At 34.6% G+C, this 14324-nt stretch overlaps 2 protein-coding genes across 3 annotated transcripts; one reads left to right on the plus strand and one right to left on the minus strand.

The window, feature by feature from the left end:
- The first annotated feature begins 2665 nt into the window (after positions 1–2665).
- Positions 2666–5030, plus strand: LOC110874867 (bidirectional sugar transporter SWEET6b). 2 transcript variants are annotated; one of them, XM_022123243.2, is made up of 6 exons: positions 2666–2817; positions 3828–3864; positions 3953–4169; positions 4256–4417; positions 4519–4638; positions 4729–5030. In XM_022123243.2, the coding sequence occupies exons 1-6, from the start codon at positions 2772–2774 to the stop codon at positions 4864–4866; spliced, it is 720 nt and encodes a 239-aa protein (XP_021978935.1). In that variant the 5' UTR covers positions 2666–2771; the 3' UTR covers positions 4867–5030. The 2 variants fall into 2 exon arrangements, with proteins under 2 accessions (XP_021978935.1, XP_035833679.1); XM_035977786.1 differs by lacking the exon at positions 2666–2817 and adding an exon at positions 3108–3212.
- A 969-nt stretch (positions 5031–5999) lies between these two features.
- LOC110879299 (serine/threonine-protein kinase STY13) lies at positions 6000–10683 on the minus strand. Its single transcript, XM_022127722.2, has 6 exons — positions 10147–10683; positions 7612–7733; positions 7216–7412; positions 6955–7129; positions 6723–6857; positions 6000–6392 (listed from the first exon to the last, which is right to left on the minus strand). Exons 1-6 carry the CDS (start codon positions 10577–10579, stop codon positions 6189–6191), a joined length of 1266 nt encoding a protein of 421 aa, XP_021983414.1. The 5' UTR covers positions 10580–10683; the 3' UTR covers positions 6000–6188.
- Between the last annotated feature and the right edge of the window lie 3641 nt (positions 10684–14324).

A 14324-nucleotide genomic window follows, 5' to 3' on the forward strand; every position in this document is an offset into this window, starting at 1 on the left:
ACACTCGTATGTCCTAAAAATTTACAATTTTGCACCCAGTCTAAATTTATCGTTTTTCCATCGTTTTTGTTTTTTTAAGCAAAAGTATGATAATGTTTTATTTTAATTGGTGGACTCAATGTAATTTTTTTGAGACAATGTTATGAGTAGTATGTACACGTAACCGAAACACAGACATACATGTTATGAGAGAGAAATATTTGGTTTCATGCCCCCATAACGCGGGCAGGGCAAAATTAAGTATACTACAATGAACATGGAGGGGAATACTACTAGACAGCTACATGACACTTCTCCAATTGTCCAGTTAAATTACTAATTTGCCCCGTTTAAATTTATAGTTTTACCATTGGTTTCGTTTTTTTCCTCCCAGCTAGATTATGGTTTTGCCCTTTTCAAATTTACAGTTTTGCCATATTTTTTATTTTTCACCTATCAAATTACGATTTTGCCCCTGGTGTAAAATTGCAGTCATGCCATCGTTTTTAGTTTTTTTTTTTTTTTTACAAAACTAGGGTAGTGTTTTGTTTTAATTGGTTGACTCGGTGTAACTTTTATTCGTGTCCGGCGGCTGCCTTGTACACGCTCATTTGTCATGAAAAATTACATTTTTGCCCAAGTTAAAAATTATAGTCTTTTCATCGTCTTAGTTTTTTTTAGCAAAAGTATGGTAGCGTTTTGCTTTAATTGGTTGACTCGGTATAATTTTTTTAGATCAATCGAAACATAGACGTACATGTTATAAGAGAGAAATATTTGACTTTGTGCCCCAAAACACAGACGAGACAATAACTAGTTTAAAACATTTATCATTACACATAAATTTGTCACTTAAAAAAAAATAATATATTATCTATCTGTCTATCTATATTTACACTTTGAGTAGAAATTATATCCTCTTTTTCATTCTTAAAACATACAACTCGACTACTGTGGTCATACAATAGTTACGATGCAATTTAATTTAAAATTTAAAATTTCAATCACGTCTTTTTCGTGACGAGGTTGGACTCGTAAATTCAGTTCAGAATCAAACAAGCGTCTTCGAGTTTCCGAGTCCCATTCTTTCGCTGCAAGAAAACTAAAAGTAACACCTGATGCCCCTGTATTATCAATTTTACTATCTACCCCCTCAATTATCTCAATCACGTATAAACGAGCTAAGCTACTCGATATCAGCTTGTTAAGAACTTGAATCGAGCTTAACTTAAACGAGTTTAAGCTCTCATTATGGCCTATCTAATAAATGAGCTTGAGTCCGAGCTCCACATATTATGCTCAAGCTAGCTCGCGAGCATAAACGAGCTTTTATATGTATATCAAATGTGTTACATATTATGTAGTTAATATCCCGATGTATCACCGATATATCAGTGATATATCGGTTATCGGTCCTCTGTCAGGATATCGGTACAAAATATCGGTGTTGATAATATCGGCGATGTTGACCGATATTTGAATTGAATTGATATATCAACGATTTTCCCGATATAAGTACCTTTCTTCTTTGTTCTGCCATTCGTCTTTCTTCTTATTGTTGTTATTAGTGTTTTAAGTCTTAATTATTAGTTGACAGTGTTAAATGTTAGTTTAAGTCTTAGTCAGTTCCTACTTAGGGCGGAAGGGGTGCTCCCCAAATGAGGAGTGGTAAACTTTTTCCCTACCCAATAATCTCATGTCATGTCAACATCTCCCTTCACTTCGCATTTTGCACTCAATCACTAAGTGTGCTCAAACACATGAAGAGTGATAAACAATTTATTTAAAAAAATAAAAAAATGTGATTGATTGGAAGGGGTTGGGGCCCACCATTAACCCGCTCTCTCCTCTCTCTCTCTTCTCTTCCCACAATCGGTGACTATTCACCGTATCCCCCGCTCCCCGCTCACCGAATAGAGGCTGGCGGCCCGTTGCCGCGCGGTAATTTATGGTCACCGAAGGTCCCCCTTCCACCCTTACTACAATTGATAGTGTGTTGCAAGTTGTAAAATGTTAATTTATTAATGGTAGAAGAGTGTACTGAATTGTTAGTGTTAATCTGCTATATGTATAAATTTAGCATGATATTAAAATTACCGATATCCCATCACGATAACTGATGTCTCAAATATTAATTCTTGACCGATATCTGATATTTTACCATATTAACTACTTAGGTTACATATGATAAAATAATTAAACAATATATATTATTGTCTTTATAAAAATTATAACTAGTAAATAATTACAAAATATATAAATAAAACAATTAAATAATTAATAAGTAACAAACGAGATGAGCCGAAGACACGCTCTAGCTTTCGAAATAGAGCTTTAGACGGACGAAATTGAGCTCGAGCCCCCTTGATTTAAAACAAGCCAAACTCAAAAATAAACGAGTTCGGGCTTGGGTCGAGTCTTTTTTGCAACCTAAATTCACATAGCAAGTTCTGTCTAAAACAATTATTTTAAATTAAGTTTGCTTTTTTAATAATTTGAATTTCGAAAATAGATATCCAGTTCAGTTATTTGGATATGCATAAAACACATGATAAGTTTGAAAATATATTTTATTTATTTATTTATTTTAGTAAGACGAGTCATGGTACTATATTTAGGCTAAGTTAACCAATTATACTAGAAGTCGGATAGGCTCTCTATCTCGCATGTGTATATCTATAAAATTATATCTATCTATATCTCTATATATATAACATCCATGCTGCGGTTAATCCGTACATCCAAACTTCAATTTGACGCTTTTCTGAATCTTCTTCGCTCCGGTTTCAAAGATGACGATGAATGCAATGCAGATTCGTACTGTCGTAGGCATAATTGGTACGTAATCGATTAATCTATGTGTATGATTAACTACTTGTAGGTTTCACGATCGATTAAATTAAGCGTTTCATATTAATCATGTGATTGATATGATTGAATTTTGATTATCATTTTATGATTGTGATGTTTTCTTATTAATGCGTATACGTATCTGTATGAATTACGTAAGAGTTCCAGAAGAATTGTTTATGAAACCGACATTCATTCATTAGGTGTGTATGTATTGACATGATGAATTGAACTGTGTAGTTTTGAATTGATTACGTATGTGTGATCAGTATCTGTTACGTTAATTTGTGTGTGTTTTTGTGTGTTCTACTGATTACAAGCTGGAGTAAATGATGATCTTACTGTTGTTTATTGTTAATCTGTTATGATGTGTTTAAACCTCTGTAAGGTTAAAGGAAGCATTCAATTTATAGATTCATTACTAATTATAAGCAGATAAGAATTGTCTGTTTGAATTCTGATTTGAATCTTAGTTTTCTGTTTTGTTAATTCGGTTGATTATCTGCTAGGTTAACTTGCAATGAACGTTTCAGTTTATAGCTAATTCATTGAATGCTAATGATGTGATTGTCCTTTCGACTTCTGATTTCAATTCGTATAGCTGTTAACGTGTATTATATTGGTTGAACAAATTTAAATAGCTAGTGATGAAGAATTAGAGATTATAAAACGATACTTTGAGATAAGATCGAATTGAAATTACGTATAAGTAAGTACTTTAAGTAATAAAGCACGGTTATCTGCTAGGTTAACTTGCAATGGACATTTTAGTATTAAACGCTTATGATATGATTGTCCTTTAGACTTCTGATTTCAATTCGTATAGCTGTTTCTTCAGTTTATATTATATTACTAGGTTAGAAACATGTGTATTACACGGTTGAGTAAAATATATTAAATAGCTAGTAGTGAAGATTTAGGGATAGTAGTGAAGATTTAGGGATTATAAAACGATATTTTGTATTTAAAATATCTTATTCGCAATTTTCTGTGTGCAGGGAATGTCATCTCTTTCGTCTTGTTCATCTCACCAGCGTAACTTTCTTTTCTTTTGTTCATATGTTAGATACAGAAGTGATAAACTGATAATTAATGATGATTAATCAAACTGATAAACCTGTAGGCCTACAATATGGAGAATCTTCAGGAACAAATCAGTCGAAGAGTTTTTACCAGACCCTTATATAGCTTGTGTATTAAACTGTATGTTGTGGATCTTCTATGGTCTGCCGTTTAATCATCCCAACAGTACGCTTGTCGTCACTATTAATGGCACTGGTCTAGTGTTGGAGCTCATCTATCTTAGTATATTCCTCATATATGGCAAAAATTCACACAGGGTATGCACTTGCTTCATAATGTCTTAACTGTTTGCTGGTTTTCGGATCAAGTCTTCATATAACATATCTGATATTCTGATCTGCAGAAGAAGATCACACTCTTTTTAATTATCGAGGTCGTCTTCCTTGGAATTGTCGCGGGTATTGATTTGAATGTATTCCACACTCATAAGTCTCGGTCCACTTTCGTGGGCGTGTTTTGTGTGGTGTTTGGTGTCGCCATGTACGCGTCTCCTTTAACTATCATGGTGAGTTTTTCGTTTTGTTACCTTTTTTTCTTCATGTATTCAATAGATGGGAATGAACATTACTAACCGATCGTTTCATGTGTTTGTGTGAAAATCAACAGTGGAAAGTGATCAAAACAAAGAGTGTTGAGTTCATGCCATTACCACTTTCAATAGCTGCTTTCTCGAATGGATGCTGCTGGACAGCATATGCTCTCCTAAAATTTGATTTAGCCATTTTGGTAACTAAAACTTAATCTTTAATTATTGTTAAATCGTTAGCCTAAATCAACATGTAATCATTTGATTTTTGTTTTATCTTTCCGTTGTAGATTGCAAATGGTACTGGTGCGGTTCTTGGGTTGATACAGATCGTTTTATGGTTATCTTACTATGGAACAACTCCAAAGAAGAGCAAAACTTCTCGTGCCGCTGCTGCAGATCCTGAGGTGCAGCTCCAAAATGTATAGAAATTTACATTTGCCTGTTGCGTTGGTATAAATGTGAAGTTAGGTTTTCTTGGTTTTTTTCATAGTTGGTTTGAGTTAGGCTTGAGATTCTGTCCATTTTCTGTTGGATTCTTGTTTTGGTCATTGACATTTGAATTGTTTTTAGATTTTTTTAGTTTCATGAATATCAACTTTTGAGAGGAATTTGGTGGTATATATCTAATTTTGTGGGGATTTTCTTTATGGTGTTTTAATGAAGTGAATTCAATTGATTGAATTTTCGTGTTTGTACTTTGGTAACAAGCAGGTGAAACCTATAGCGAATCCGTGAATCAAACATATAGGTACAAAATGAACGAATTGGATTGGGTCATTACATTAAAAATGAAAACACAACAAACTAATCGTTCATCAAAGCGTCAAACAAAACTCAGATAAGTAATTTAAGTAAAAAAAAAAAAAAACAAACTAGAGTCTTTTGGGAAAATATCTTTAAAAAATACAGTCAAATTATTTTTGAGTTTTAGGAAAAGTAAAAAGATGGCAATTGACAAAGTTTGGTTTGGTTTGTTTGGATGCCAAAACCTCACATGTAGGAACCTTTGGTAGCAACTGAATTTGTACCGCCAAGCCACCTTCGCTAGCAATTCCTACTGAACCCAGCAAACCATTGGTACAAACTTGGATTATTTTGAGCCGACCAATCTGTTTGGTAGCAACCAAGTTCCTACCGACCAAGCCAACCGTCGTTAGGAACTAAGTTCGTACCATCTTTGAGCCACCCTTCATCATCAACTGTCAGAAGCCCAAGGCAGCTCTCAAGCAGCTGCACTAGGGCATGTGTGCGCCATCAAACACCACATTACACCCACGATGTGTGTGCGAAAGAGTGCATTACACCCTTTTGAGCTTCCACGTCGTCCCTATGTTAAGGAAGCAATATCCATGGAAACCTCCCACTTCTCTACCCTATAAGTTCTCATTTTTCTAGTAGGGTTTTTCTCAAATTTAGAATGATATTAAATTACTCATAAATAAATATTTGAAAATTCAGTCCTACAACCAGAAAATAATAATGTTTAGAAACCACTAACAAAAACATGATTTACTTTTCTTAACAGTGACTCTTGTAAGTTGTAAACACAATCATAAAGTATTAGATATTACTATTATTATTAATATAGTTTAAGAAAAATGCCATAAAGTTTAAGAGATTTAATGTAGGATCCAATACACAGATTATACAACTATATAAACAGTTCAGAAAAAGTATGTATATCTGCAGATAATTATACTATGAAACACCAAAAGACCATGGAACATTTGTCGATTTTCGCCCGATCTTAAGGGCCTCTAGTCCGGTTGAAGCAGAAACATCCTTGTTGATCTCCGGGTATCATTCCTCCGCCCTTTGAAGTGTCGATAGCCTCCAACATCGCCACCACCTCGTCCATCTCCGGCCTCTTGTCTGGATTTGCATCCCAGCATCTCTTCATAACACTTGCAAGTGAGTTAGGGCAGCAACGTGGTATCTCCGGCCTCAAATTCTGTAATTTCCCAACAAATGTTCATTAAAAAGAAAAAAAAGACAACTCCAAAATGTCTCACAACTATATATAAAGTTGACCCGATTCCAAGTTCCACTATTTTTCTGCCTTTTAACCTCCCACCTGCTCAGCGTAAGACGCGTTTTATTTGATCTCATTTGGTTAACAGGGTATTCATGGGTCCAGTGATTTTCTTACAAAAAAAAGGATATTAACACACACATTGGGTTGATAAGAATTTGAGTCTAAGTTCTTATATTATATCTATAGCTTGGTATATGTTTTGAGCTCGTCTTTGCACTCAAATAAAAGTTTGAGCAGTTTGCATACCTGACGAACAACAGCTGATGTGACTTCCGAAAAGCTAAGATCGGGATAAGGCATGTCGCAACAGTATATTTCCCACAGACATATCCCAAAACTATAAACATCGCATTTCCTATTATATGCGCTGCCATTAAGAACCTATCTCCATGTTGATTAAAGAATAAAAAGATGGTTACAATATCGATCTACAAGAAGTTAGAATGCCAAATGGGAATTATATATTAACTAAACATACTTCTGGTGCCATGTAACCGAGGGTTCCGGTCTCACCGGTCATGTCAGATGGATTGGATGCCTCTACCCGAGCAACCCCGAAGTCTGCAATCTTTAAGGTCCGATTCTTGTCCAAAAGCATATTTTCTGTCTTCACATCTCTGTGAACAATCTTCTTTGTATGCAGATAATTCAAACTGCAAAAGTCAACTTGCTTTTAGAACTATAGGTAGATAGTCAAGTCAATTATGAAAATTTGTATAAACATATTGTGACAATGCACCCTCTAGCAAGATCAAGTGCTAGTTGCATGACGACTTTAAAAGCCAACTTCTTTCTTCGGTTTTTGATGAGGAAAGATTTCAAAGCACCACCGGGAAGGTACTCCACGACTACACAGCAAGAGTTACGCGGCACGCCAAAATGACCATTATCTCCTTGAATGTTTAGTTCTGGCGTGCCCATTGTAGCCCCTATGAACTACCAAAGAGAAACCAAAACAAAAGGTGAAACACTAAACATATACTGGAAAACAAACAGTTTCTAGCTAATATCAAACAACCTAGAATAAGAAGTTTACTATATTATTATGTAAACCATCCATGGTTTACATAATTAACGCATTGTTTTGAGTATGGAATTTTACTATTTTTCAACCGCCCCAAAAATGGTAAATTACCTTGGTTACATTAGGATGGTCGAGTTTGTACCACACAACGACTTCTTGTGTAAAGGCGGCTCTAAGGGAAGCTATTTCAGCATCGGTTCTGTGGCCTTCTTCACCCCAATCAAGAAGTTTAACTGAGGATAAAAAACCAACTAGACTTAACAAGTGGCCAGACATAATTTTTCTACATTAGTTAAACAAAATAACTCTAATAGTGTTTCTACATTACCAATGACATCATGGCTGGTTCAAATACAAGAATGGATAATGTTATATATTTGTTTTTTGTTTTTGTTTTTTTTAACAATGGTTAAGATGATCTATAATTGCATAGCTTAAGGACCCAAACCGCAAACATATAAGTATATAACATAGTCGAATAATTCGACTGAAAATCCACCTTAGGATTTAGTTCAAGTAGAGGTGGCCATCTGCCAAACATAAAACAGGTTAAATGGGTATAACGGGTAGAAAACTATCCAAAACATATTTATATATAGTCTTGTAATTATATATGAAATTTCTGTTTGTATAAACCCGTCTTTACCCACTACAGGATTTTCCATAACAGATTTCGACGTCAGTGAAAATTCCTTGGTTCGTAGTATATTTCACTACATGTTTATGAAAGTTGAAAATAAGAGTTGTTGATCAATCACCTGATGTGCTTCTTTTTGGCGGATATTACATAAATTCCTTTTGATTTTCGATCTCAGTTCATTTTGACCCTTTTACGTACACTGCTACAGATGTTCAACAAAGGGCTTGTAGCTTAGCAGTTTACTATATCTGTCCCCATGAGGTCCAACACGTCTTCAATTTGTAAACTCAATAGTCTCAACTAGTAAGTTCTAACCATAGTTGACTCGTATAAGCTTTGCTATTGGTCATTATAAGTTAACTATGTGTTTATTTCTTTTAGTTTCTATGCAATGGCGAAGCTTGACTCGAATGACGCGGTGGGGGGGGGGGGTCGAAACGTATATACCCAAAAATTTCTATAGAACCGGGGGATCGAAAACGTATAAACCCAAAAATTTCTATACAAAAACTACATATATAACACTACTGAGCGAAAAGTTCAGGAGATCAGGCCCCCCGCCCCTTCTATACTTCGCCCCTGTTTCTATGGAGCCATTCTTCTTTCCTTGTTAATTTTCTTGATGCCTTCGAACACATTCGAAACTATCTAAATGTATTCTTTAGGGATCCTTTTACTAATTACAATTAAAGTGTGTATTTGGATAAATGACTAGCTAGCTTTTCCGAATGTAAACTTAAAGGATAAAAAGATTATAAGCTGATGAAATACTTATCTAAAAACTACTAATAATCATATTACTAGTTAACTAAAATATTAGCTAATTTATAATATTAATATATTGATAATATAAATAATAGGAGTAGTATTAGTAACTCTGATTCTTCTAGTCTATAGTTCTAAAAAACATATAATGTAACATAATTAAGAAAATGATGCTAAGTTTATATTTGTTCGAAGAAAGCACCACCTTTGACACTTTTCGCGTTAAACTCTATTATCACATTAATCCAAAAAGAAACACTTACTTTACATTAAAAAAGAAAGTTAAAAAGGCATACATCTTTTATTCTCCTTCACATATAATTCACATGTCAAGCTCAAATACCACTCAATTTGGGTAGAAATAAAAAGCTTACCAGCTATGGATCAGCCCCATCTCGTGACTTGCTACTAAAAGTCACTACATTTATAACTTTAAGCACTTAACCATCTTCATTTTAATACTTTAAATCTATATAAACACTTTATAATAGATCCTTTTTTAATATAACAATACAATTAAAAAAGAAGTAATACCTTAGAAAAGTATTTTTAAATTTTAGATCTTACACTAAAACATCAAAATATACATTAAAAGAAAATTGGCCAATGCAACTATGGATCAAGTCCTTCTATGTGAAAATTAAAGATTTAATTAGCACATTTACAAGTCAAGTTGCTCTTTGTTTTCTTTCTAGAATGTTGTTGGTTAAAAGCTTGAATCAAGTAAATGTTAAACAAATCCAAACCCAAACTGAAGCTCACTTAATAACCGATGTCCGATGATAAGTCTCTGTTTTATACGCAAATATTGATTAGATCTGTCATACTAAACAAATCTATTATTTATCACAATAGTATTGTAGAATTACATAATGAACGTTATTATATACATAATTCTGATATATAATTGCAAATATATTATAAAATATTGACATATAACAAATACAAATAATTATATAATAATTTAAAATATATGATAAACATGTTCGGTGTTCAAACCTAAACTAAAGCTCGTTTAATAAACATTCATAATTTTAAATTTTATGCACTAATTAATGTTTAGTAGGCAGTAAGCCTAAACGAGTTAGTTACTTATACAAGAATGTTACAAAAAGAAAAACTAAAAAATATAGAGTTGTTATCTATATACTACATGTTATTTAGATGCATTATTATTACGTAGGATGAACACAAAATAACATCAAATGTAATTGAGATCAAGAATGAATATATGCACATACCTGCAACATCAAGACCGTCATAAAACCCGCGATGAACAGTGCCAAACGAGCCACGAGCAATGACAGATTTGATTACGAGCTTGGAAGGATCGATCTCCCAATCCTGCCTCTGGCGATTAACATTCGTATCAATCCTTAATCTAGTTATGGAGGTACCTCCATCTAAATGGTGATTATGATGATCATCATGTGGTTTCGGGTGATGAGACGACGAATTATTGAAACTGATGCCGCTAATGTTGAGATTGATGTTAGTGCTCTTATCGAAGCTTCTTCCTCTTCTGGCGGTTGACGCAGAAGAGGTGAGATGCCTTTGCAGTTGTTCGTCTAAGCTCTTGAGATCGATCTGATCTGCTCGAAGAAAGCCGTTTTTGATGTGGTCATTGTTGTTGTTGTTGTTGTTGCCTTCCATTTTTAGTTGTGAAGGATGCATGAATGAATGTTTGTGGAAATGAAAGGGAACAGCTGCTTTCTTGTTTAAACTTTTCTCTGCTCACACAGTCACACTAGCTTTTTATTTCTCCCCATGAAATATATTGATAAAAAGGGGAAGCTACACTCATGGGATGAAGACAGTTGTCAATAGCCTAATAGTATTATAACTTATTTTAATAAAGACGCGATACTCATAGGGCAATCGGGTCTTTAGCCGAGACAGAAAAAAATATAAATGCGTACTATTTTTTTTACGCGAGGCGTGAAGTATTTTTTTATATTTCCCATCTTGTATCAACTATACAATATTTAGCTATAAATAAGCATTATACATTTATACTTGATATAACATACAAATAACCTGTATATACAAGATAATATCCTTTTATATTAAGTTGGTTACACTCCTAGCAAAAAATGTATGTACATTTTATATTGTATTTGAAAGTAGAATCTAACATAAATGGCTAATATCCTAGGAGAACATGTTGATCAGTTCTGTTTAAATATAATGGGAAACATGAATAACATACATGTGGGCATAGAATCCAGTCAGAGATGCAGCCATTGAGTTTGACATACTTCTCAAGATAATTTGGTTCCTCCTTAGGAGTTAGGATGCAAAGTAATGATGGTGATGAAGAACCAATAAAGGGTAATCGGCTATGGAGAGAGAGGCGAGTTTGATGTTATTGATTTAATCAAGAAGTCTAACCTTTTAACCTCTACATTAGTCTCCTTATATATGCACTCAAGAGGAAACCCAATTAGTTAATAAGGATAATATGGTCCATCAACAATTACCAACTAATTATTTAATAGGTTGTTATATATTTTGATCTATATAATGTAAATGATTATAATGGCTACTAGATTAAATACAACATAATAATATATTTAATCTTACATTCTCCCATTTAGCCAAGTAATCATTTACTATAAGTATTAGATAAGCCTGATCAGGAGTTAACACTCATTTTAGCTCTAAACCAAGTATTGTAGCAGAAAAATACAGCCGTTGAATATATCATTATGCGACTCAGAACCCTCATTAGTCATACTACAACCTCAATTTAAAACCTAATCGTTATGATCAAAATACGCATAAGCCCTTTGTTTGATTTGTAATTTTATTTGTCTATATGCCATTATACCGGTTGAACATATTCTTAGAGACATACAAAATCAAACTGGGGAAAATTCATTAACTAAAACACAAGCTAGTACAACATGCTAAATAAGGTCTTTAGTAAATCCCACATTCTGAACATGTTCTTCGTAAACTTTAGGTAGGAAACCTTTAGTCATCGGATCCGCAAGCATATCTTTAGTACTAATACACTCAATACAAAGATTATTTTTCTCAACTCGTTCATGTACGAACATACATTTTGTATCGAGATATAAACCAGCTCCAGTCGAGATGTTACTGTTTGAGAAACTAACGGTAGCTGAGTTATCACAGTAAAGCTTTAATGGTCTAGAAATGGAATTAATGATTCTGAGTCCAGTAATCAGATTCCTAAGCAACATTCCATGACAGACTGCGTTATAAACAACAATGTATTCCGCCATCATTGTGGAAGTTGTGGTTAACTGTTGTTTATGACTCTTCCATGAGATGGTTCCGCCTGCTAACATAAAGATATAGCCCGAAGTGGATTTTTTGTCATCTTTGCATTTGGCAAAGTCAGAATCAGAATAGCCTACCACTTCTAAATGATCACTTCTTCTATAAGTCAGTTTATAATCTTTCGTCCCTTGCAGATATCGAAGTACCTTCTTAGCTGCTTTCCAGTGATCTAGGTCATGATTAGTCTGATAACGGCTTAGCATTCCAGCAATATAAGCGATATCTGGGTGAGTACAGACTTAAGCATACATCAGACTCTCGACTACTGACGCGTAAGGTATATGGCTCATTTGCTCCTTTTCAACCTCTGTTGTCGGACACTGGAATGAACCGAAAACATCTCCCTTAACTACTAGAGCGACTGAGGGTTTGCACTGTTGCATGTTGTAATGTGTAAGGACCCGATCTATGTAAGCCTTTTGAGACAATCCTAAGATCCCTTTGTGTCTATCTCGGTGAATTTCGATGCCAATGACATAAGAAGCATCTCTGAGATCCTTCATGTCGAAGTTATGTGAGAGTAACCGCTTCGACTCATGCAACATGTCTAAACTATTACTTGCCAATAGAATATCATCTACACAAAGGACAAGTATAGTAAAGTTACTCCCACTCATCTTGAGGTAGGTACATTGATCCACTTGATTTTTTTTTACAAAACCTTGTTTCTTCATGACTTCATCAAACTTGAGATACCATTGACATGATGCTTGTTTTAACCCGTAAATGGATTTCTTAAACTTACAGACTAGATGCTCCTGACCTTCAGGTTTAAAGCCTTCAGGTTGTTTCATGTAAACATCTTCGTCTAAGTCTTCATTAAGGAAAGCGGTTTTAACGTCCATCTAGGGCTGTAAACGAACCGAACGTTCAGCAAACAGTTCGTGAACCGTTCGGCGGGAAGTTCGTTTATGTTCGTTCGTTTAATAAACGAACGAACATGAATAAGAAATTGCGTTCGATTAGTTAAATGAATGAACATGAACAAAGGTCTCGTTCGTTCGATTGTGTTCGTGAACGTTCGATAAGGTGTTCGTGAACGTGTTCATGAACGTTCGTTGATTTGCGTTTGTTTATGTTCGTATGTTTGTGTTTTAATTGAAGATCTTTGTACTTTCTTATATTTTATTTGTACTTTTTATAGTATTAAACTTTTATTTATTTTATTACCCTAACAATTAAACTAGGACACCCACTTTCACCTTGTTTATGCATTATTTCCCTTTCATTTCTCATTATTTACATCGGCGAATACGATCGATCTCCATTCCATAAGAATGGATTCAAGTTCGAGTGCTACTCTCTAGGCCATCTATCTTTATCCTTCGTCGTTTCGCCAAATTTATTTGTGTTCGTGAACCGTTCGTGAACACGCTCATTTCCTTAATGAACGAACACGAACATAAAATCTCGTTCGGTAAGTGTTCATGAATCGTTCGTGAACACATTTATTTCCTTAACGAACGAACACGGACAAGGCCTTGTTCGTGTTCGTTCGGTTCGTTTACAGCCCTACGTCCATCTAATGCAGCTCTAAATCAAAATGAGCTACTAAGGCCATAACGATCCTTAATGAATCTTTACGCGAGACAGGGGAAAATGTCTCTTGATAATCAGTTCCCTCTTTCTGAGTGTAGCCCTTTGCAACCAATCTCTCTTTGTAGCGTTCAATGTTCCCATTCGGATCCGGTTCTGTTTTGAACACCCATTTACATCCTACGGGTTTGACACCGTTGGGTAATTCTACCAAATCCCAAACGTCATTTTTCTTCATGGATTCAAGCTCATCAATCATTGCTTTATTCCATTCAGAAGACTGATTACTGCTAATGGCTTCATTATAAGAGATAGGATCATTGAACTTTCCAGGATCCATTTCAGTCAGGTAGGTAGGTAATATAGTCATCCCAATTAGTAGGCCTTCTGGGCCTAGATGACCTCCTGAGTTGATTATCGAGTTCAACGTTGTCTTGGTTTGAGCGTTTGATGTGTGCTCGTTATGAGATATAATGGGTTCTGATTGTGGAGGTAAATTTTGAGTTGGTGCAGTAGCTTCAGGTGCAGTTATTACATTGGGTACAAGAGGTGTAATCGGAGTAATGGTAAGCGA

Source organism: Helianthus annuus, chromosome 9 (genome assembly GCF_002127325.2).
Source record: "Helianthus annuus cultivar XRQ/B chromosome 9, HanXRQr2.0-SUNRISE, whole genome shotgun sequence".
Taxonomy (NCBI): domain Eukaryota; kingdom Viridiplantae; phylum Streptophyta; class Magnoliopsida; order Asterales; family Asteraceae; genus Helianthus; species Helianthus annuus.